This window comes from Mustelus asterias, chromosome 3 (genome assembly GCF_964213995.1).
Source record: "Mustelus asterias chromosome 3, sMusAst1.hap1.1, whole genome shotgun sequence".
In the NCBI taxonomy this organism is placed as follows: Eukaryota; Metazoa; Chordata; class Chondrichthyes; order Carcharhiniformes; family Triakidae; genus Mustelus; species Mustelus asterias.
Genome location: NC_135803.1, coordinates 21,902,263 through 21,926,961, shown reverse-complemented (window position 1 = coordinate 21,926,961; position 24,699 = coordinate 21,902,263). Strand labels below are relative to the sequence as shown.

The window sequence follows — 24,699 nt, the reverse complement described above, 5'->3', positions numbered from 1 at the left end:
TCTCGGGACCTGGCTAATTATCACACTGGTTGTATTGAGTTGCCTCCTCAGCTAGATTGCTCCAATCACCCCCCCCCCACTCTGCCAATCACTGTCACCGTGCAGACAAAAGCCTGCTGTTTCCCTAATTGTTCCTTCAGTTTCCTGATTTTAAGCTGACTTTGGGAATAATCAGCTTCCCTTGGGGCCACCTGAGCATCTGTTAATTTCTCTCTGAAGTTTTACATTTTCTTTAGCACAGATTTACAGTTTCCCCTCTTGTTGCTGACATACATCTATCAATAAACAGGTAAAACTTTGTCACTGTCACATCACCACATTGTCGTTTTTCTATTTCTAAATTCCGAACTTGTTTCTTTTTCTATTATGACTTCTTGATCTTTCTGCATTTGTAATTCCTGTCGTGCTATTTCAAATTCTTGTTTTTGTCATACCCAATCATCAGCTTTATTAGTGCAATGATTTTTTTTGTATTTGTTGCTGGAACATGGCCGTCGCTGGCTGGGCCCACATTTATTGCCCATCCCTAGTTGCCCTTGGAAGGCAGTAGAGAGTCAACCACATTGCTGTGGCTCTAGAGTCACACGTAGGCCAGACCAGGTAAGGACAGCAGATTTCCTACCCTAAAGGACATTAGTGAACCAGATGGGTTTTTCTGACAATCGGCAATGGTTTCATGGTCATCAGCAGATTCTTAATTCCAGATATTTTTTATTGAATTCAAGTTTAATCATCTGCCATGGTGGGATTTGAACCCAGGTCCTCAGAACATTAGCTGAGTTTCTGGATTAATAGTCTAATGATAATACCACTAGGCCATCGCCTTCCCTACCCTAAGCAAGTAAATCTCTTGGTTTTTCCTGCATTCAACTTCTTACCCATTCTCATAAATAAACACAAATACTTCCTCGAAGGGAACTTCCTCCCCATTTGCTAAACATTCTGTCAACAAAACCTGGACCTCAAATAAAAGCCAAACACTGCGGATGCTGGAAATCTGAAATAAAAACAGAAAATGCTGGGTAAACTCAGCAGGTCTGGCAGCATCTGTGGAGGGAGAGAGAGATAAACAAGAGTTAACGTTTCTGCAGAACTGTGGAAGGGTCATATGGAAACGTTAGCTCTATTTCTGTCTCCACAGATGCTGCCAGACCTGCTGAGTTTATCCAGCATTTCTGTTTATAAATCTGGACTTCACCAACATAATTTCTCGCTATGCTGACAGAACATTATTCTTGCCTTTCCCTGATATATTTTCACTTGTCTTTAACCGACTGGAGGATTTGCCTAATCCCACAACCGTTATGGTTATGATTATGTCTGTGTGGAGTTTGCACATTCTCCTCGTGTCTGCTTGGGTTTCCTCCGGGTGCTCCGGTTTCCTCCCACAGTCCAAAGATGTGCGGGTTAGGTTGATTGGCCAGGTTAAAAATTGCCCCTTGGAGTCCTGAGATGTGTAGGTTAGAGGGATTAGCGGGTAAATATGTGGGGGTAGGGCCTGGGTGGGATTGTGGTCGGTGCAGACTCGATGGGCCGAATGGCCTCCTTCTGCACTGTAGGGTTTCTATGATTTCTATGATTTCTAACCCTGGACCTTCCTTTTCTAGTGTGAATGATGGCCTGTCCAAACACCACTAAGATCCTAATACACCAAGTATTTCCTATCCTGGTCTGGTCTTGCTGTTGTGCGCCAATTGGAAGAGGTTCAAAGCCCAAACAATAAGGTTTGGAACAGGAGACATTGGGATGCAATAATATCAGGATAATGTATTAATCAATAAAGTTATACAGAACCAAACAAAGGCAGTGCGAACCAAAAGAGAAAATGCTGGAAAATCTCAGCAGGTCTGGCTGCATCTTTAAGGAGAGAAAAGAGCTGACGTTTCGAGTCCAAACGACCCTTTGTCACAGCTTTAGGCCATCTGGACTTGAAACGTCAGCTCTTTTTCTCTCCTTACAGGTACTGCCAGACCTGGTGAGATTTTCCAGCATTTTCTCTAGCATCCGCAGTAATTTGCTTTTATAAAGGCAGTTGATATCTTAGCTTAGATGGTTCTTGCTTCCCACCTTCTACCTTCTAGTGACATAAGCAGCTGTGACTCGCGTTCTTCCTTTCTCCATGTCTTCCTGAAATTCATGCAGTGAATTTTTCTGAGTCTTTTCCTTTTATCTCCTGTAACCAGAGGCTCCTCCAGTGTTGTGCCTGATCTTGTCTGTCAATGCTTACTTACATTAACTGTCAATTGTGATCACAGCCCTTGGTTACGACCCCTCAGCCATTGTCACAACCCAAAGAGTCATACCTTTAACATATAAATAACCCTGTCTAGGCCCAAACTGTTCAATCTTTCCTCATCCCAGGAATCAGCCTGGTGAACTTTCTCTGAACTGTATGTCCTCTTTAAGTAAGGAGACCACAACTGCACGGTGTACTCTCGGTGTGGTCTCACCAATGCCCTGTACAGCTGTAGCAAGACTCCCCTACCTTTGCACTTCACCCCTCTTGCAATACAGGACAACATTGTTTGCTTTCCTAATTACTTGCTGTACCTGCAAGCTTTTTGTGATCCATCTAAAAGGACATGGAGATCTGTCTGTACTTCAGCATTGTGTAGTCTTTCTCTATTTAAATAACATTCTGTGTTTCTATTTTTCTTGCCAAACTGGACAACCTCGTATTTTCCCACATTATACTCCATCTGCCAAACTTTTGCCCATACATCTAACCTATCTATATCCCTTTGTTTTTCTTTGTAACCTTGTTACAACTTGCTTTCCTACCTATATTCATATTGTCAGCAAATTTGGCAAAAATTTGGTCCCTTCATCCAAGTCATTAATATAGATTGTAAACATATGAGACCTCAGTACTGATCCCTGTGGCACTCCATTAGTTACTGTTTATCATCCTGAAAATGACCCATTTATCCTGATTCTCTGTTTTATGTTAGCTAACCAATCCTCTAGCCAGGCTAATATCTCACCTCGAACACTATAAACTCTTCTCTTGTGCAGTAATCTTCACAAACCCAAATATGCTACATCTACTGGTTCCCCTTTATCCATCCTGCTTGTTACATCCTCAAAGAACTCTAATAAATTAATAAAGAACCAAATACCCCCAGGTCAGGTATAGATTCAGCTATGGGAAACCACCTTGTGTTCTGGTAGCAGAAATTAAACTATACAAATGTAATTTCTTTCTTCAGTTGTATGTTGTGACTTCCTAGCACCGTCAAGAGATTTGAGACTTTGTTAGGAACAAAAGGTTTATAGTTTAATGTTTATTTATTAGTCACTTGCTTACATTAACTTTGCAATGAAGTTACTGTGAAAATCCCCTAGTCGCTACACGCCGGCGCCTGTTCCGGTTCACTGAAGGAGAATCTAGCACGGCCAAAGCACCTAACCAGCACGTCTTTCGGATTATGGGAGGAAATCGGAACACCTGGAGGAAACCCACACAGACACAGGGAGAACGTGCAGACTCCACACAGAGAGTGACTCAAGCTGGGAATTGAACCCGGGTCCCTGGCACTGTGAGGCAGCAGTGCTAACCACTGTGCCACCGTGCTGCCCACAAGAGAAACTTGATCCAGGAGTTTGCAGCCCTTGTCTGCCCTGGACCAGCAGCTGCAGTCCTTACACGTCTACTACATGGTTGCTCGATGATTCTGCCTGAGGTAGGGAGGACTCCACCATCTGGTGTGATCACTCAGTCTCAGCTTCCATTGGTTCCTCAAGTCAGATGACACACTTCTGCTGTGCTGATTTAAAGAGACAGACACCACATGCACAACAAACTGCAGAATGAAGCTTCTTTTACTCAAATGTAACAAACTGGCCAATAGGATAGCAAAAGGATGGCATGATGGCACAGTGGTCAGCACTGCTGTCTCACAAAGCCAGGGACCCAGGTTCGATTCCCACCTTGGGTTACTGTCTGTGTGGAGTTTGCACATTCTCCCCGTCTCTGCGTAGGTTTCCTCCGGATACTCCAATTTCCTCCCACAGTCCAAAGATGTGCGGGTTAGGTGGATTGGGCATGCCAAATTGCCCCTTAGTGTCAGGGGAGACTGGCGAGGATAAATGCATGGGGTTATGGGGATGGGGCCTGGGTGGGATTGTCATCAGTGCAGACACGATAGGCTGAATAGCCTCCTTCTGCACTGTAGGATTCTATGATTTTATGAAAGATAACCAAAGTAAACAGAGTAAATAACAGAAGGCATTCCAGGAGAGTCTTGTGAAAACAACAAGAACAACTTACATTTATATTGTGTTTTTTATCTCTCAAAACATCGCAACATGTTTCACAGGCGCATTATAAAGCAAAATATGCAAACCACATAAAGACAAATGACCAAAAGCTTGGTCAAGGCAGTCTTAATGTGTGTCTTTCAGGATGAAAGTGAGAAAGGGAATTCCAGAGCTTAGAGTCTTGGCAGCTGAAAGTATGGCCACCATTGATGCTGCAATTATAATCAGGGATGCTCAAGAAACCTAAGTAAAGGACTGGGGATACTTTGGATATTTATGGGGCTGGAGGAGATTGCAGAGGTAGGGAATGGTGAGACCATGGAGGAATTGGAAAGCAAGGGTGACAATTTTTTTAATTGAGGCCTTGCTTAACCAGGAGCCACAGTGAACACAGGGGAAATGTGTGAACAGGATTTGCATGAGTTAGGCTACAGGATTTGGTGTTTTCGATGACCTAAGGTTTATGGGGGCTAGAATGTGGGAGTGCAACCAGGAGTGTGTTGGAGTTATCATTGCCTAGAAGCATGTCAAAGAGAGTTTGAGCAGCAGATGAGCTGAGGCAGGGCAGAGTCAGATGATGTTACAAAGGTAGAAGTGGGTGACCTGAATAATGGCACAGATTTGTGTTTGAAAACCCCATCTTGGTGTTAAATAGGACACGTTTAGCTTCAAATGTTTGCCAGGGAGGGGGGGGGGGGGTGGGCGGGGAGTGAAGACAGTAACTAGGGAGAGGTGTGGGGACCAAAAACAACAGCTTCACTTTTCCAGAAATGTTAGATGAAATCAGGTGCACAGAATAAGAGGAAATGTGGCAAATGAGTGGAAAGTTATTTAATTGAAGGGAATTATTCGCTTAGGACAATTGAATGTTTAGACTGACAAAGGGATGTAAATCCAAAGTTAAAGTTAATTTATTAGTCACAAGTTGGCTTACATTCACACTGCAATGAAATTACTGTGAAAATCCCTTAGTCGTTACACTCCGGCACCTGTTCAGGTGCACTGAGGGAGAATTTTAGCATAGCCAATCCATCTGACCAGCACATTTTTCAGATTGTGGGAAGAAACTGGAGCACCCGGAGGAAACCCACACAGACACGGGGAGAACGTGCAAACTCCACACAGACAGTGACCCAAGCCGAGAATCTAACTTGGATCCCTGGTGCTGTGAGGCAGCAGTGCTAACCACTGTGCCACCGTGCTACACACTTTCTCTCAGTATATATAATTTAGGCTTGGATGTGGGGAAACAACAGTAATGAAGTTTGATGCAAATGTAGGATATTTGGCAAAAAATGAAGTGGATTATAAGATCCTTAAGCAAGGTAGGTGTGATGATCAGACTGATGTCAGATGTATAATGTGGGAGATAATGGAGCAAATTTTACCATCCTGCCCACCATGGGAATCGTCGCGGGCATTGGGTGGACAATGGAAAGGTCTGTTGACCTCAGGCGGGATTTTCCGAATTCAGGGCAAGTGCAGCCGGAAAATCCCGCCCGATATGTTTGGGAAGGAAAACAAGAAATGGGTAAATATGTTCAATGGAAAGATAAGAAAAGAGTGTGTTACAAAGGAAGCTGGGATCCAAATATATAGGGGAGAAATTCCAATTATATACTACCTTTCACAAGCCCAGAGTCTCCTAAAATACCTCATAGACAATGAAATATCTCCTGAAGTGTCGTTACTGTTGCAGCATTCAGAAATACTGCTGCCAACTTTCACACATAAAGGGGCCTGTAAATAGCAATGGGCACCTGACCAGCGAATTTAAATTATTCATGTTAGTTGCGAGGTAAGTATTGGCCAAGGCCATTTCTCTGCTCTGCCTTGAACAATGGCATAAGATATTCGAGATAAAGCTACGGGTAATTCTATGAAGATGAAGGATGTTGTGGTGATTGTCCCTTTAAGGATCAATGCCTTGACAAAGCAGCCAGCATAATTAAGGACCCGGGACATACTCTCTCCTACCTTCTTCCATCGGGAAAAAGATGCAAAAGTCTGAGGTCACGTACCAACCGACTCAAGAACAGCTTCTTTCCTGCTGCCGTCAGACTTTTGTATGGATCAACCTCACATTAAGTTGATCGTTCTCTACACCCTAGCTATGACTGTAATACTACATTCTGCACTCTCTCCTTTCCTTCCCTATGAACGGTATGCTTTGTCTGTATAGCACGTAAGAAACAATACTTTTCACTGTATGCTAATACACGTGACAATAATAAATCAAATCAAAGTGCAGAGTAATGGTCGCATGACCCAGGGAAGCAATTGGGGAGCAGGGTGAGGGAATCACCCTGGTAACCAGAGGCTGCTAACTTTCTGGGAGCTGATTGCAGCCAAGACGCTGCAAGCCTCTCTATAGCCTTCACCTTAAATAAACGTGTCATTGCTTTTCCCTAAACTGGTGAACAAGAATTATGACAGACGTGTTAACAACAAGAAAACTCAAGCTTGCAACCAGGAAAGAAATCTCACAAGCTGCTGCATTCTATCCATTTTCCTGACTGTCTCGGAAATGTGGACTATAACCAAAGATCTGTGGGAGAAAATCAAAGCCTTTGAGATGTGGATGCTAAGACGAATGATAAAAATTCCATATACCGACCATAAAACAAATGCTTAAAATTGCAAAGAGAAAAAGAACTCTGAAAAGTAACACGCCAGAAAAGAAAATGTCAGCATTTTGGCCTTTTGATCAGAGCTGAAGATCTCTTCTGTCTTCAAAGTGAAGGACAGCAGAGAGAGAGCTTGATCCAGGCAGCTGGGCAGAGTTGGAGCGACGGACATCACAGAGTGGTTGTGGGCGAGCCACAGTGTATGTGTGAGGATGGTGCAAGACAGACGCGCGTGACATACTGTGATGGCAGCTCTCTTGGTACGAGTATAGCTACAAGCAGCAGCAGCATTTTACATCAAAGGGACAGACAGAACCTTCGTTTAACATTTCATCCAAAAACAGAGCCACTCTTGCATAGCAGCATTCCGTCAAATGCTGCACTGGAGCAAAGATGATGTATTTAAGTCTCCGGAATGGGATTTGAACCCATTACCCAGAGACAAGAGTTGCACCACTGAGCCAAGGCTAACAAGTGAAATAATGTTCCATAACCACAGCCTCGGAAGGGAATCTTTTGTTGCATCAACGTGACAATTTTCCATTTCCCATAACAGTATTCCCAGAGTGATATTTCTAATTCGCTGCCAATTAGTAAGCATTTTGATGCCCTCGATTCATATCAGCTAGAATCTAGTCTGAGATAGCCGACTCTCACTGACAGTGAACTTACAGCCAACAGGCAGAATACTTCCACCCCCTTCAGTCTAGTTGGAGTTGAGCCTGGTGAAGGGACTGTCTGTTAATTTGCTCTGGTATCTAGCCTCCCTTTTCAGTTATAAATAAAAACAGGCTGGAAAGACTGAGCAAGTCCAGCAGCATCCGTGGAGAGAGAAACAGAATGAGCTTTTCCAGCACCCATCACTCGTCTACCTTTCTCAGTTCCTGCTTGTAAAGAGGAGTCGCGGAGTGGGGGTGGGGGGGGTGGGGGGGGTGGGGTGGGGGGGGGGCAGGGTGGGGGGATGGTGAAGTGAGGGGAAGGGTGAGGGGCAGGGGGTGTGAGGGAGGGTGAGGTGGGGAGAGGGGGGAGTGGAGGCCCGGGTGTGGATTGTCACTCAATATGTACAAAATCAATCAATTTATTTCCAATTTGCACCTGATTTTTTTCCATACCTCAGTTTGACACTTGTATCACAGTTCAATCTGTGTTCCATTTACAGTGTAGATCAGACACTCACTGTATTTGATGCTGATAATGGTATGACTCATATCATGTTCTGTTTATTGACTGAACCAATCATACAATATGGTAGATTTTATCACTCTAACACTGTATATCGCTCTACATCTCTTCACTGTTTTATTTCACATGTCACATTCTTGTCCGAAATTTTGGAACAACTTCTCCTCGGAACTTCCATTAATGAAAACTTTTTGATAAAATGGTTCAAGTGACCTCATCAACAAGTGCGAGTTTGTGGAAGGGGAAAGGCTATCTGAGTGTGGAAATACTGAATGGTTTCACTAACAAAATGTTGGTAAGTTATTCCTTCTTCTTGTCTATCTCACATAGCATAAGTGCCATCACTGACTCATCCTTTAAATATTCGCCTTGTCATTCACAATAAAATCTAATAATACAGGATATCTGTCACAAATGCTGCTTACCCATCTTGTATGCCTCAAAATCAACGTGTCTGTAAGTTCTGAAATGCAAATGCAATTCATAAGTTCATAAGATAGAGGAGCAGAATTAGGCCATTCAGCCCATTGAGTCTGCTCCGCCATTCAATCGTGGCTGATATGCTCCTCATCCCCATTTTCCTGCCTTCCACCCTTAACCCTTCAACCCATTACCAATTAAAAATCTGCCTAACTCCTCCTTAAATTTACTCACTGTCCCAGCACCCACCGCACTTTGGGGCAGCGAATTCCACAGATTCACAACCCTAGTTTCGCCTCAACTCTGTTTTAAATTTGCTACCCCTTATCCTAAGACCTCTTGTCCTAGAATGCCCCACAAGAGGAAGCATCCGCTCCACGTCTACTTTATCCATATCTTTTATCATCTTGTATACCTCAATTTGATCAGATCCTGCATTACTAAGTAGATAGATCTCAAGTCCTACTTTATGTGATGTCTACAAACAGCAGCTGAAACTTAACGGGAAAATCTGTTTTAAACATACCCAACACAAGAGAAATTTCAGTAAATAAGAAAACAATGGTGGCTAAACCAAACTAAACTGGAGGCGGAGAGATATGAACATAAAGGAGCACTAACAGACATTATTTGTCAGCAAAGGCAATTGTTAACCAAGGGCAAATCTTGGTTGCTATGGAATCGGCAGAACATAGTTTATTTTATTAGTGTCATAAGTAGGTTTACTGCAATGAAGTTACTGTGAAGATCCCCTAGTTGCCACGCTCTGGTGCCTGTTCGGGTACACTGATTGAGAATTTAGCATGGCCAATGCACCGAACCAACACGTTTTTCAGACTGTGGGAGAAAACCGGAGCACCCGGAGGAAACCCACGCAGACACAGGGAGAACGTGCCAACTCCACACTGACAGTGACCCAAGCCGGGAATCGAACCCGGGCCCCTGACGCTGTGAGGCAGCAGTGCTACCCATTGTGCCACCATGCCATCTGAGTGGCACAGTCTTCAGATAAGTCACTGCTGAACAGCGATAAGTAACAAGAAGTACGAGACGGCACAGTGGTTAGCATTTCTGCCTCACAGTGCCAGGGACCCACCTTCAATCCTGGGCTCAGATGACTGTCTGTGTACAGTTTGCATGTTCTCACCCGTGTCTGCGTGGGTTTCCTCCGGATGCTCTTTCCCTATACCTCTCTGCCTCTCTACACATGCCACCTTCTTTGAGCTGTTCCTTGAAACCTATGTCTTTAACTAACATTTTGGGCGGCACGGTAGCACAGTGGTTAGCACTGCTGATTCACAGCTCCAGGGACCTGGGTTCGATTCCCGGCTTGGGTCACTGTCTGTGTGGAGTTTGCACATTCTCCTCGTGTCTGCGTGGGTTTCCTCTGGGTGCTCCGGTTTCCTCCCACAGTCCAAAGATGTGCGGGTTAGGTTGATTGGCCATGCTAAAAATTGCCCTTAGTGTCCTGAGATGCATAGGTTAGAGGGATTAGTGGGTAAATCTGTAGGGATATGGTGGTAGGGCCTGGGTGGGATTGCGGTCGGTGCAGACTTGATGGGCCGAATGGCCTCTTTCTGTACTGTAGGGTTTCTATGATGTTAGTTATCTGCCTTAATAACTTTTATTCATTCATGGGCAAGTGAGCATTGCTGGCAGGGCCAACATTTGTTGTCCATTCCTAGTTGCCCCTGAGAAGGTTGTGATAAGCCTTATGTGATCTCTTTATGTGACTCAGTATCAAATGTTGTTAACATTCCTGTGACGTGCCTTGATCTGTGCTTTACTACAATAAAGCTGCTATATAAATGCAAGTTGTTGCTGTTGCTGCCTCACTGATAGTTAAGTTTGAAATCAAATACCAATATCTGTTAGCTTCGGGAGATTGGGATATCCATAAATTAATGGGAATGTTGATTTAAACATTTTTGGTCCTTGTGCTTACGTGATAACCATCTCAGCAGCCTGGGAAAAGGAGAATCTTGTTCATATAACTCTACTTTGATTTTTTTAAAATTTGCTTCTCATTGGACCTTTGTCTAATTGAGATTCTCCGACCTCCCAGCCCCATGTTTCCCGCTGGCGGGAGCGGAACGATGTTTGCTAGCGGTGGGATTCTCTGGTCCTACAGCTGTCATTGGGAAATCCCATTGACTTCACCCCATGCTGGCAGGAAACCCGCGGGGGTACGCTGCCGGCGGGCCTGGAGATTCCCGCTGGCGTGAACGGCTGGAGAATTCCGGCCAACTCCCCAAACCATTTTCAATCCCTGAGCACTTTCTCAGATGCCCTCATCCTTGCCCAGAACTTTTAGGCAACGTAGACTGGTCAATTGGTCCATTATTCCTGCAGGTTGTTCAGAGTTAGCAATGAACTCTACCCGACCAAGTTAATTATGCTGTGGAGTGTTCTGAAAGCCCTTCATACATGGAAAAATAAATAAATCCAACCTCTAGACTATCGATCTAAATCTCACACTCTGAACATTAAATCTTTAACTGTTTATCTTCCTTGACAGAGTGGTTTAGGAAAGGGGTTATACAAAACATAATATGCCCCTGATCCTCTGCCCAACTCCTAATCCTCTTGTGTTTCAACTGTTTAGAAGCAGGGTAGGCTTGTCCCATTCAATTAGCACCTAGGACCACGTTTGCCCTAATGACGCAGGTACCTTGAGTCAGGAAATTTTGCAACTCACTGCACCCATCTCAGTAGAAAGTGCCCACATCTTTGCTCCAGTGGAGAAGAAGTGTGTGTGTTTGCGGGGGGGGGGGGGGGGGGTTCACAGAATGGAGTAAGGCTCACCGACCCCTAAAAGCAGATTGGAAATGGCCAAAAGGATGGCCCTCTAGCCTTTGCCCCTCACACCCTATCACCCATCCCCATGGCCCCTTATACCTTCCATGCCAACTTATCCCTACTAATGTCTGGTCATAAATCCTTATCCACCCCAAAAGTCTCATCATACCCTCCATGCCAACTCAAATCTCCCACCCCAATGGCCCCGTTATCCTCCTTGGCCATTCCATACCTATTTCCCCAGTATACGCTGTGTACAGAGTCAATGAAGCCTATAGTATAATGGCATGTGTGAAACCTTTTGAGACAAAAAGCACCCATTCATAATTCTTGAAAAAAAAATGGTTTACAACTTCTATAAAAGTGTCAATCGGGCAGACTATTAAAATACCAATAACAGAAATTTTAAGCACTTCACACCTCTTAATCTTGTGTAAATAAACTTTGAGACATTGACAAAAGAGATCACAGAATGATTATAGCCTCATAAAGATGTCAATCAAGCAAATTTAACAGTGGTCTCAGCAGTGAGAGCCCTAGACTCTTAAATTGATTAACTCTTTGGGAGCTTGGTTTACACAGTTGAAGAGAACTATTGACTTTGCTTGATGGACACCTTTATGACCTTATAACAAATTCTCTGTTCTGTGATTCATTCAGTCAATGTCTCAATGATAGTGAATGCACAGCATTTTAAGCAGACAGCAACTTAAATTATTGGCATAATGTACTTGGAATGATTTGCTCTGACCTTTGTGGTGAATAGCCTATCCCAATTCCCACTGATATGAGAGAGAGAGAGAGACTTGGCAGAAGGACTCCTCTTGCTCCCTCTTCTGTGGAGATCACAGCAGTTTTATGCCCCAGGCAACATAAAATCCATATTTGGCAAAAATAATACTAAAATCCACTTGCAAATGAAAGCAGGGTTATTTCAGGGTAATATTCCCCGAACTTAAAATACTGTTAAATCTCAGCAGGTCTGCTAGCCTCTGTGAAATGTTGGCTCTATTCTCTCTCCACAGACGCTATCAGACCTGCTGAGATTTTGCAGCATTTTCTGTTTTTTTTTCAGATTCCAGAATCTGCAGTAATTTGGTGGCATGGGTGGCATGGTGGCACAATGGTTAGCACTGCTGCCTCACAGAGCAAGGGACCCGGGTTCGATTCCTGGCTTGGGTCACTGTCTGTACAGAGTCTGCACATTCTCCTCGTGTCAGCGTGGGTTTCCTCCGGGTGCTCCGGTTTCCTCCCACAGTCCGAACGAGGTTAGGTGCATTGGTCATGCTAAAAGTTCTCCCTCAGTGTACCCGAACAGGCGCCAGAGTGTGACGACTAGGGGATTTTCACAGTAACTTCATTGCAGTGTTAGTGTAAACCTTACTTGTGACACTAATCAATAAACTTAAAACTTAATTTGCTTTTATCCCCTAACTTAACTCTCCCTAACAACGGGGAGAAGGGGGGTGGGCAGTGAGTGGGACATAGAAATGGCTTTCTGTCGCATTGTGACTGCTAACTTTAAATGATCTCCCTGGATATTAATTAAGTGGGTCAGTCAATGTGGTGGCCGAATTAGAGAAAAATAAGGTTTAAAATGATGGATAAGGCGTGGGGAGGAGGGTTCCTGGTCACGGTTATGTGAAACTCTGCCCTCCCTCCTTTAAGAGCAGTCTCCAGTAAGCTGCTGCCATATTCAGAGCAATGGGGATGAGATCCATCACTGAATGAGCTGTGTGCATACAGAGCTCTGCTCCTTTCTCTCACAAGGAACGTCCTTGTCCTCTGCACGTATAAAGCGACAGAGAGAGAAAATCATTCAGTGACAGAATTCAGTCCAGCCGGGCTTCAGGGTGTGTGTGTGAGAGAGAGAGAGAGTGCTGAAAGTAGGTTGCTCCCACCAGGATTCAGGCTCTCGTCAACCTGTCGTCACCAGGAATCCAGTTCTCTTTGCTGTGCAGCCGCGATCTCTCAGTGTGCGAGGAGCCGGGTTACTCACAGAGACACAGGGAGAAGGGGGAGCTTCAACCCCAATTCCCTAACACCCCCCAGCCCAGAGAGGAAGGCAACGTTACAGCAGTCGGGCTGCCAAGCCTTCAGCAATCCTCACTCCCTCTCCTCTCCAATCTGCGATGCCACCTCTCTTGCTGCTCCTGGGCACCGTGGCTGTCCTCTCTGCCGCCCATGCCAGCCCCCTGAGCCCCTGTGTCAGCCAGCCCTGCCTCAACAATGGGACTTGTGCAACTTTGCAAGGTCAGCCGGCTGCCTACAACTGTAGCTGTGCCCCTGGATTCGCGGGACAACACTGCCAGGTAAGAGTGAGGGGGGCTGCTTGGCATTCCTGCATTGGGCATCGGCTGCATGTGTGAGAGAGCGTGTCTGTGTGTGTGTCATTCTGTGTGTGTGTCTGTGTTTGTGTCTGTCTGTGTTTATCTGTGTGTCTGTCTGTGTTTGTCTGTGTGTGTCTGTGTGTGTGTTTGTCTGTGTTTATCTGTGTGTCTGTCTGTGTTTGGCTGTGTGTGTGTATGTGCCTGTGTGTGTGTCTGTGTTTGTCTGTGTGTGTGTCTGTGTGTGTGTGTGTATGTGTCTGTGTTTGTCTGTGTGTGTGTGTCTGTCTGTGTGTGTCTGTCTGTGTCTGTCTGTGTGAGAGTGTCTGTCGGTGTGTACGTGTGTGTGTCGGTGTGCGTGTGTGCCTGTGTCTGTGTGTGTCTGTGCGACTGTGTCAGTCTGTGTTTGTCTCTGTGTGCCTGTGCTTCTGTGTGTGTGTGTGTGTGTCTGCCTATGTGTCTGTGTGTGTGTGTCTGTGTGTGTCTGTGTGTGTGTCTGCCTGTGTGTCTGTGTGTGTGTGTGTGTGTGCCTGTGTGTCTCTGTGTGGTTGTCAAGTGTGTGTGTGCCTGTGTGTCTCTGTGTGGTTGTCTATGTGTGTATGTGTGCCTGTGTGCCTCTGTGTGTGTGTGTGTGTGTGTGCCTGTGTGTCTCTGTGTGGCTGTCTATGTGTGTGTGTGTCTGTGTATTTGTGTGTGTTGATATCTGTCTCTCCCTCTGTGTGTGTGTTTATGTGTGCCTGTCTGTGCGTGTCTGTGTGTATTTATATCTGTGTGTGTGGGGGGGGGGATATTATGAGGGGTGCAGACTGAGTTTAAGGGGGTGAGGGGAGGGGGTGAGGGGAGGGGAGGGGAGGGGGTATTGCTGTCTCTCTGCTCCATGTGTTGCCTCATTCCAGTCTCAGGCTGATTCTCACTCTGCCCCTTCCCATGGATCTCAGTGACTGGGAGAGCAGCTTCCCCTCGGGCGCAAAGTGGAGTAGGTGCCGGGAGATTCTCACTGACCCCAGCCCCGTCCCTGCCACAGCCCCGCCGCCTGTCCCCAGCCCCGCCCTAGCCCTGCACCTGCCCCAGCCCCGCCCCTGTCCCCGGCCCCACCCCCAGCCACACCACAGCCCCACCCCCTGTCCCTAGCCCTGCCCCCAGCCCCACCTGTCCCCAGCTCTGCCCCCTTTCCCTGGCCCCGCCCCCAGCTCTGCACCTGCCCCCAGCCCCGCCCCCTGTCCCCAACTCCACCCCCTGTCCCCAGCTCCGCCCGCTGTCCCTGGCCCCACCCCCAGCCCCCCCAGCCCCGCCCCCCAGCCCTGCACCCTGTCCCCAGCTCCGCCCCCTGACCCCAGCCCCGCCCCCAGCCCTGCACCTGTCCCCAGACCCGCCCCCTGTCACAGGCTCCACCCCCTGTCCCCAGCTCTGCTCCCTGTCCCCGGCCCCGCCCCCAGCCCCACACCTGCCCCCAGCCCCGCCCCCTGTCCCCAGCTCTGCCCCCTGTCCCAGGCCCTGCCCCCAGCCCCGCACCTGCCCCTAGCCCCGCCCCCTGTCCCCAGCTTCACCCCCTGACCCCGGCAACCGCCCCCAGCCCTGCACCTGTCCCCAGCCCTGCCCCCTGTCCCCAGCCCCACCCCCTGTCCCCAGCTTCGCCCCCTGACCCTGGCCCCGCCCCCAGCCCTGCACCTGTCCCCAGCCCCGCCCCCTGCCCCTAGCTCTGCCTCCTGTCCCAGGCCCCACCCCCAGCCCCATCCCTGCCACAGCCCTGCCCCCTCTTCCCAGCCCCGCCCCCAGCCACACCTGCCCCAGCCCCGCCCCCTGTCCCCAGCTCTGCCATATGCCCCGGCCCCGCCCCCAGCCCCGCACCTGTCCACAGCCCTGTCCCTGCCACAGCCCCGCCCCTTGTCCCAGGCCCCATCCCCAGCTCCACCTTCTGTCCCCGGCCCCGCCCCACCCCCATCCCTGTCCCAGCCCCGCCCTTGTCCCCAGCCCTGCACCCTGTCCCTGGCCCCGCCCCCTGTCCCTGTCCCCAACTCCGCCCCAGCCCCGCCCTTACCTCCAGGCTCCGCCCACAGCCCCGCCTCCTGTCCTCAGCCAGGTCCCCAGCCCCGTCCCTGCCACAGCCCCGCCCCTGTCCCCAGCCCCGCCCTAGTCCCCAGCTCCACCCCCCAGCCACACCTCCTGTCCTCAGCCCCACCCCAGCCCCGCCCCCTGTCCTCAGCCCCACCCCCAGCCCCACTCCTAGCCCCGCCCCCAGCCCCCATCCCAGTCCAGCCCCTGCGGTCTAACCCCAGAGGCAATCGCAGTGTGTTTATGTGGTGGGGAGGGAGCCGGGCTACACTTCACTCCCCCGGGGTTCAGATTGTCAGTAACTTGCAGGCCAGTCTCAGCACTGCCAGCTCTCAGAGGCATTTGGTTCTAAAGGCAGAGTGGGGGAAATGCTCACATTGCTGTATCATCTCAATCTCCTTATTCCCAATGGGTGACACTCTGGCGATGGGATCAAGGTGATTCAATGACATGAGCTGTTTGATTTGATTTGATTTATTATTGTCACATGTATTGGGATACAGTGAAAAGTATTGTTTCTTTCGCGCTATACAGACAAAGCATACTGTTCATAGAGAAGGAAACGACAGAGTGCAGAATGTAGTGTTACAGTCATAGCTAGGGTGCAGAGAAAGATCAACTTAATGCAAGGTAAGTCCATTCAAAAGTCTGACAGCAGCAGGGAAGAAGCTGTTCTTGAGTCGGTTGGTACGGACCTCAGACCTTTGTATCTTTTTCCCAAAGGAAGGAGGTGGAAGAGAAAATGTCCGGGGTGTGTGGGGTCCTTAATTATGCTGGCTGCTTTGCCGAGGCAGCAGGAAGTGTAGACAGAGTCAATGGATAGGAGGCTGGTTTGCGTGATGGATTGGGCTACATTCACGATCTTTTGTAGTTCCTTGCGGTCTTGGACAGAGCAGGAGCCATACCAAGCTGTGATACAACCAGAAAGAATGCTTTCTATGGTGCATCAGTAAATGTTGGTGAGAGTCGTAGCTGACATGCCAAATTTCCTTAGTCTTCTGAGAAAGTCGAGGCGTTGGTCGACTTTCTTAACTATAGTGTCGGCATGGGGGGCCCAGGACAGGTTGTTGGTGATCTGGACACCTAAAAATCTGAAGCTCTCGACCCTTTCTACTTCGTCCCCGTTGATGTAGACAGGGGCATGTTCTCCTTTACGCTTCCTGAAGTCTATGACAATCTCCTTTGTTTTGTTGACATTGAGGAAGAGATTATTGTTGCCGCACCAGTCACCAGATTCTCTATCTCATTCCTGTACTCTGTCTCATCACTGTTTGAGATCCGACCCACTACGGTGGTGTCGTCAGCAAACATGAAAATCGAATTGGAGGGGAATTTGGCCATACAGTCACAGGTGTATAAGGAGTATAGTTGGGGGCTGAGAACACAGCCTTGTGGGGCACTGGTGTTGAGGATGATCGTGGAGGAGGTGTTGTTGCCTATCCTTACTGATTGCGGTCTGTGAGTTAGGAAGTTCAGGATCCAGTCGTAGAGGGAGGTGCCGAGGCCCAGGCCACAGGGTTTGGAGATGAGTTTCGAGGTAATAATAGTGTTGAAGGCTGAGCTGTAATCAATAAATAGGAGTCTGACATAGATGTCCTTGTTATCTTGGTGTTCCAGGGCCAGGGAAATGGCGTCTGCTGTGGACCTGTTGTGGTGGCTCACTGCCTCACCCCCACCCTGGACAGTGTGTGTGTTGGGAAGGGGGGCGGTTTCTCTACGTTCATTCTTCTGGGCGCTTGTGTGCCTCTTTCCAAAGCCCTGAACACCCAATTGGTTCAGGGACAATATTCAGGGAGGTTACCTCCCAGTCGGTGCAGTGTTGACTGTGCCAACTTGTTCAGGCAAGAGGCCGAGTCCAAAGGAACTCCCCCGGCGTTGCTACTGTGGAAGGGCAATGGTGAGATGTTCACTTAGCTCTCGCTGTGAGAGTCTTTCTCAAGGATATCAACACTGATTTGCTGGCTGCTTCTCCCTCATCTCATTTGCAGCCAATTCTATAGATTTTTTGAGTGTTAAAATGTTTGTAATCTGCCCATGTTTGGAAACAGCAGCCCTGGGGATGGCACAATGGCACAGTGGTTAGAACTGCTGCCTCACAGCACCAGGGACCTGGGTTCAATTCCGGGCTTGGATCACTGTCTGTGTGGAGTTTGCATGTTCTCCCCGTGTCTTTGTGGGTTTCCTCCGGGTGCTCCGGTTTCCCCCCACAGTCTGAAAGACGTGCCAGGTGCATTGGCCATGCTAAATTCTCCCTCAGTGTACCCAAACAGGCACCAGAGTGTGGCGACTAGGGGATTTTCACAGTAACTTCATTGCAGTGTTAATGTAAGCCTACTTGCGACACCAACAAATAAAGTTAAACTTTGATAAAGCACCAGAAACGGCCATTTTTCAGGGAATTTAATCTGTGCGTTAGAAACCCAGATTCCTCAAGAAAGCTGGTATGATACTGATCCAATGATGCACATTAAGAAAGTTCCCAGTGTTTCCTGCTCCTCAGCTGATCCTGTGCTTGCATTATGCTGTCCCCAATTCTTCTCAAAGATCTGTTACAGCATTTACTTGAAGGATAAATCCCCTCCTGTTGTCGGAATCTTCCAATTCCACCCCCCCCCCCCCCCCCCCCCCCACCCCCACCCAATAAAAGTACCAGTTAGAGTTTCATTTCAGGAATGTATAAAACGAGTTCATAGAATTGTTGCAGCACAGAATGAGGCCAATGGTGCCATCTGTCTGTGCTGGCACTCCATTGGAGACATTTACCTGGTGCCAGTCCCCCACCTTCTTCCCGTAACCCTGCGCATTCTTCCTTCTCAGATAATAATCCAATTCCACTTTGAATGCCTCCATTGAACCTGCCTGCACCAACTCTCGAATACCGCATTCCAGATCTTCAGTTTAAGTTTATTTATTATGTCACAAGTAGGCTTACTTTAACACTGCAATGAAGTTACTGTGAAAATCCCCTAGCTGCCACACTCCGGGGCCTGTTCGGGCACACAAAGGGGGAATTTGACATGGGCAATGCACCTAACCAGCACGTCTTTCGGACCCTGGGAGGAAACCGGAGCACCCGGAGGAAACCCATGCAGGCACGGGGAGAATGTGCAGACTCCGCACAGACAGTGACCCAAGCCGGGAATCGAACTCCAGGTCCCTGGCGCTGTGAGGCAGCAGTGCTAACCACTGTGCCACCCTGCCTTAAGCACTCGCTGCGTGAGAAGGTTTCTTCCTATGTCGCCATTGCATCTTCTGCCAATTACTTTAAATCTATGCCCTTTGGATCTCCATCCTTGCAGCAATGAGAAGTGTTCCTCTATCTACTTGGTCCAGATCCCCCATTTTACCGCATCCCCGGGATACCTCTGTTAAATCACTCAACCTTTGCTTCTCCAGGGAAAACAGTTCCAAATTCTTCAATCTATTTCTGTAACTTAAGTTCCTCATCCCTGGGACCATTCTCATGAATCTTTTCTGCTCCCTCATTAATGCTTTCCTTCCTAAAGTGTGGTGCCTGGAGCTGGACACAATACTCTAGCTGAGACCAAACAAGTGTTCTAGACAAGTTTAATTTAACTTTTTTTGATTTTATACTCAATGCCCTTATTAATAAAAGCCTAGGACATTGTATACTTTATTAATCGCTCTTAAACTGCGCAGGTTAATGGGAGAAAGAATTGAGATCTTGAAGGATAAAGGAATCTACACAAAGCAAACCTGGTTAATCTTTCAATAATTCTGTTCCCCATACAGTATAGTGCATATACAGAATATTCTAGTTGATGTCAGTGGAAAATCAAAATATCCTGTAACAAGAATGATCTTCAGCCCAGGTGTTTTGAGGAGAATGGATGCAATAGTTCATTTTGGGGCGGCACGGTGGCACAGTGGTTACCACTGCTGCCTCACAGTGCCAGGGACCCAGGTTCAATTCCTGGCTTGGGTCACTGTGTGTGCGGAGTCCGCACATTCTCCCCGTGTCAGCGTGGGTTTCCTTCGGGTCCTCTGGTTTTCTCCCACAGTCCAAAGATGTGCGGGTTACGTGGATTGGCCAGGCTAAATTGCCCCTTAGTGTCAGGGGGACTAGCTAAGGTAAATGCATGGGGTTCTGGGGATAGAGCCTGGGTGGGATTGTGGTTAGTGCAGACTTGATGGGCCGAGCGGCCTCCTTCTGCACTGTAGGATTAAAGAACAAAGAACAAAGAACAGTACAGCACAGGAAACAGGCCCTTCGGCCCTCCAAGCCTGTGCCGCTCCTTGGTCCAACTAGACCAATCTTCTACGATTCTACGATTCTTTGGTGCTTCGCTACTGTTGACTTTCCAAAGAGTCAGATGGTCATCAAGTTGACATGACTTGGTGAAAACATGATATTTATTTATAGAGAAATGAGCGTGTAATAATACAGGCAGTAGCCAGAGAATCACTTATCTTCAGCTGTTGATTATTGTTTAACTTCTTGAGCTTTGCTGAATCAAAGGAACTCAACAATTACCCCCCCATAAACAACTAGCATCATGACCAGTGTTCTGAATTTGCCAAGAGCAACCAATCATTTTTTTGATGAGCTTTATATGTTTGATTTGTCAGTTAACTAAGATTAGATAAATATCTTGCAAGATGCTTTTTATTGTAGATGGAGGTTTTAATTGCGTGGTCGAGTGCATCTGTTCTTGCAAATCAATTACATTTCATTGCTGTTTTTAATTTCTTCCTCCTAACTCTCTCTACTCGCCATGCTTTCTTGCTGCTGCCTTTCGGCAGGCTATTTAAGAGCCTTGGGCAAGCAATGCAAATTGCCGTTGACTGAGAGAATGAGAGAGATTTGCAAACAAGTTCACTCTCCCCAATGCTCACACAGGCTTGCTATTTTGCAGCAGCCCAGTGAGCAGAATCCTCCCACATCCCCCGACCCAAATGCTCGTAGACCTTCTGATGTTAGTGAAGGGAGATCAGTGGGTTCATCTTTGCCCAGTGGGGAATCCCGGGATCTTTATGCTGCGTATGGATAAACTCGGTGACTCATTGATGCAGTCACCATACTATTCGGAGAGGAATAAAAACTAAAATAAAAGCAAACCTTATCATTCATGACACAGTAATCCCCCTTGGTGCATAGATTTCCAGCATCCAACAATGAGGGAAGATCTCTGTGTATAATCTGTATACAAATTGTAAGCCTGGTTATGAAGAACATGATTTTGCTATTGTCCAAGTGGAATTCTCCTCTGCTGAATATTACAAGGTCAGTTTTTGCAGTGTGATATTCCACAAAGTGAATTTGTCTACTACTTCCCGAATCCCTTTTATTGTATCCTTGATAAACACCAAACCATTGAATGACCTTCCACTTGGTTACTAACTGGACCAGCAGAATGTATAAAGTGACAATTTTATTTTAAATCATTTCAGGATTTGGGCTTCGCTGGCCAGGCCAGCATTTATTGCCCATCACTAGTTGCCCTTGAGAAGGTGGTGATGAGCTGCCTTCCTGAACCGCTGCAGGGCCTAGCCAGCGACACCCACATCCCGTAAATGAATTTGAAAGAAAACTTGTCACTTTACACATTCTGCGGGTCCATTTAGTGACTGAATGGAAAGCCATTCAATGATTTGGTGTTTATTCAGAAAAATCCAGGGCACGATTGAAAGTAAGTTGGCTTCAACTTCAAACTCAATGATAAATCTTTATTGTGTTCCAGGACTGGGAAATGGTTTGCAGGGTGATGGACATCTTTTGTTTAGGGCAAGTGAGAATTGATAATGTTTTGTGAAAGTGAAGGTGCATTTTAACAAACTAGGTAAAGCAGCTGAATGTCAAAATGTAGAGGAACATTCTGCATCAGGATGGATTTCATAGAATCATAGAATCCCTACAGTGCAGAAGGAGGCCATTCAGCCCATCGAGTCTACACCGACCACAACCCAACCCAGCCCCTATTCCTGCAACTCCACATCTTTCCCCTGCTAATCCCCTGACACTAGGGTCAACTTAGCATGGCCAATCAACCTAACCCGCACATCTTTGGAGTATGGGAGGAAACTGGAGCACCCGGAGGAAACCCACACAGACACAGGGAGAATGTGTGAACTCCACACAGACAGTTTTTCCAAGGCTGGAATTGAACCCGGGTCCCTGACACTGTGAATCAGCAATGCTAACCATTGTGCCCCTGTGGGGACGGCAGCTCATTAATATGCTATCTTTACTATAATCATCAAGTAGCTTTAATGAATGGCAGGAGGGCAATTTACAAGGGTCTGGGGGATTAAGAAATAAAAGAGTTTGCGCCACTCTGATATTATTTTTCAGCTGCCTGGTTCCAGAACCTCATGATGTCATGAATGCGACATCATCCTCTGATGTCGGATGTAGGAACATAGTTTTAAAGTTTTAAGTTTATTTATTTTTGTCACAAATAGGCTTACGTTCGCACTTCAATGAAGTTACTGTGAAAATTCCCTAGTCATCAAACTCTGGCACCTATTCGGGTACACTGAGGGAGAACTTATCATGGCCAATGTACCTAACCAGCATGTCTTTTAGACTGTGGGAGGAAACCGGAGCACCCAGAGGAAACTCCCCCAGACACAGGGAAAATGTGCAGATTCTGCACAGACAGTGACCCAGGCCAGGAATCGAACCCGGGTTCCTAGCGGTGTGAGGCAGCAGTGCTAATCACTACGCCAATGTGCCGCCCCAATGGAGTGGCCATTCAGCCCGTCGCGTCTGCTCTGTCATTCAAATAGATTATGACTGATCATCGACCTCAATGCCACTCCACCACACAACATCTAGTAATTGAGATTCCACAGCCCTCTGTGGCGGAGAATTCGAAGGATCCACCACCCTCTAAGTGAATACATTTCTCCTCATCTCAGTCTTGAATGGCCTGCTCCTTATCCTGAGACTATATCCCCTGGTTCTAGACTCACCAGCCAGGGAAAACATCTACCTCGTCACACCCTGCAAGAGGTTTCATGTGAGTTTCCATGAAATCACCTCACATTTGTCGAAACTCTAAGAAATGCAGGGCCTGTTTCCTTAATCTCTCCTCATAAGACAATCCTGCCATCCCAGGGATTGGTCTGGTGAACCTCTGTTGCATTCCCTCTATGGCAAATGTATCCTTCCTTAGATAAGGAGAGCAAAACTGTTCACAATACTCCAAATGCAGTCTCACCAAGGCTCCATACAATTTCAGCAAGACATCTTTACTCCGGTACTCAAATCCCCTTGTGCTGAAGGCAAACATAACATTTGCTTTCTTTATGGATTGTTGTAACTTCACGCTAGCTTCATGTACAAGGACATCCAGGTCACTTTTGACACCAACAATTCCCAATCTCTCACCACTAAAGAAACATTCTGTCTCTGTTTTTCTACCAAAGCGAATAACTTCACACTTTTTCACATTATATTTCATCTGCCATGTTTTACCCCATTCACTTAACCTATCCAAGTCCTCTTGAAGCCTCCTTTCATCCGCCCCACAATTTACATTCCATTTAGTTTTGTGTCATCAGCAAGTTACATTTGGTCCTCACATCCGAATTATTTATATAGATTATGAACAGCGGTGGCCCAGCGCTGCTCCTTGTGGTAGGCCATGAGTAACAGCCTGAGAATGAGCCATTTACATAGAAACATAGAATCTAGAAGCAGGAGGAGGCCATTCAGCACTTTGAGCCTGCTCCACCATTCATTTTGATCATGGCTGATCATCGATGTCAGACCCATTGAGATTTTCCAGCATTTTCTGTTTTTGTTTCAGATTCCAGCATCCACAATATTTTGCTTCTGTTTATTCCTACTCCCTGTTTTCTGTCTGTTCACCAATTTACAGTCCATGTTAGTTTTCTCCCCCCCAAGCCCATGCATTTTAATTGTGTTTACTAATCTCCTTATCAAAAGCCTCCTGAAAATCCAAATACACCACATCCACTGTTCCTCCTTTATCTGTGCTGCAAGTAATTTCCTGAATAAATCTAAGAGGTTTGTCAAACATGGCCCACCTTTCATAAATCCATGTTAATTCTGTGCAATTATTTTCGTCTGACAGCATCTGTGGAGGGAGAATAGAGCCAACGTTTTGAGCCACCTCTGACGAAGGGTCATCCAACTCGAAACATTGGCTCTATTCTTTCCCCAGATGCTGTCAGACCCACTGAGATTTTCCAGCATTTTCTGTTTTTGGTGTAATCATAGAATCATAGAAAGCCTACAGTGCAGAAAGAGGCCATTCGGGCCATCGAGTCTGCACCAACCACAATCCCACCCAGGCCCTACCCCCATAGCCCTACATATTTACCCGCTAAAGATGTCAGTTGGTACGTGTTCTCAGGCTTTTGTATCTTTTTCCCGACGGAAGAATGTGGAAGAGAGAGTGTCTGGGGTGCGTGGGGTCCTTAATTATGCTGGCTGCTTTTCCGAGGCACCGGGAAGTGTAGACAGAGTCAGTGGATGGGAGGCTGGTTTGCATGATGAATTGGGCTTCGTTCATGACCCTTTGTAGTTTCTTGTGGTCTTGAACAGAGCAGGAGCCATATCAAGTTGTAATACACCCAGAAAGGATGCTTTGTATGAATCCCATTTGTGGTGTGTTTGTTTATTTGTGAAGAGGCAGAGGTTAGAGAAAAGGCAGGCCATTCCACCATGGCAACCTGTTTTCACTGTGACTGACTCATGCTATTCGAGGATACCTGAGAGAAAGTCTCTAATCCCTACCCCCATATGGAACAGGTATCTGATGCAAGGAGACTGTAGGAAGATTATTGAGGACTACTGGGAGTAAGTTGCCTTCTTCCCCGTCGGCCAAGAAATTAGAATGTGGGAAGGGTTTTGATATTACTTCTCAAACTTTTTGTCAAATCTCTAACAGCAACAGCTTAGTTATCCTAGCTGAAACAGTATGAATAATTGAACTTTGCATAAACTCCCTGAACCAAGGACTTGTATTGCTGCATTCAATACCACGATATCTATAGTACCCTAGCATTTAGTAATCCCTGGGTTCTGGTGAACTGCCTTT

At 46.9% G+C, this 24,699-nt stretch overlaps 1 protein-coding gene across 1 annotated transcript in view; it reads left to right on the top strand.

Moving 5' to 3' along the window:
* Nucleotides 1-13,420: 13,420 nt before the first annotated feature.
* dner (delta/notch-like EGF repeat containing) overlaps nt 13,421-24,699 on the top strand; it is a 319,201-nt gene continuing 307,922 nt past the window's right edge. The window contains exon 1 of the mRNA XM_078201917.1: nt 13,421-13,600. Coding sequence (XP_078058043.1) covers nt 13,421-13,600 — 180 coding nt within the window. The remainder of the gene's footprint in view (nt 13,601-24,699) is intronic.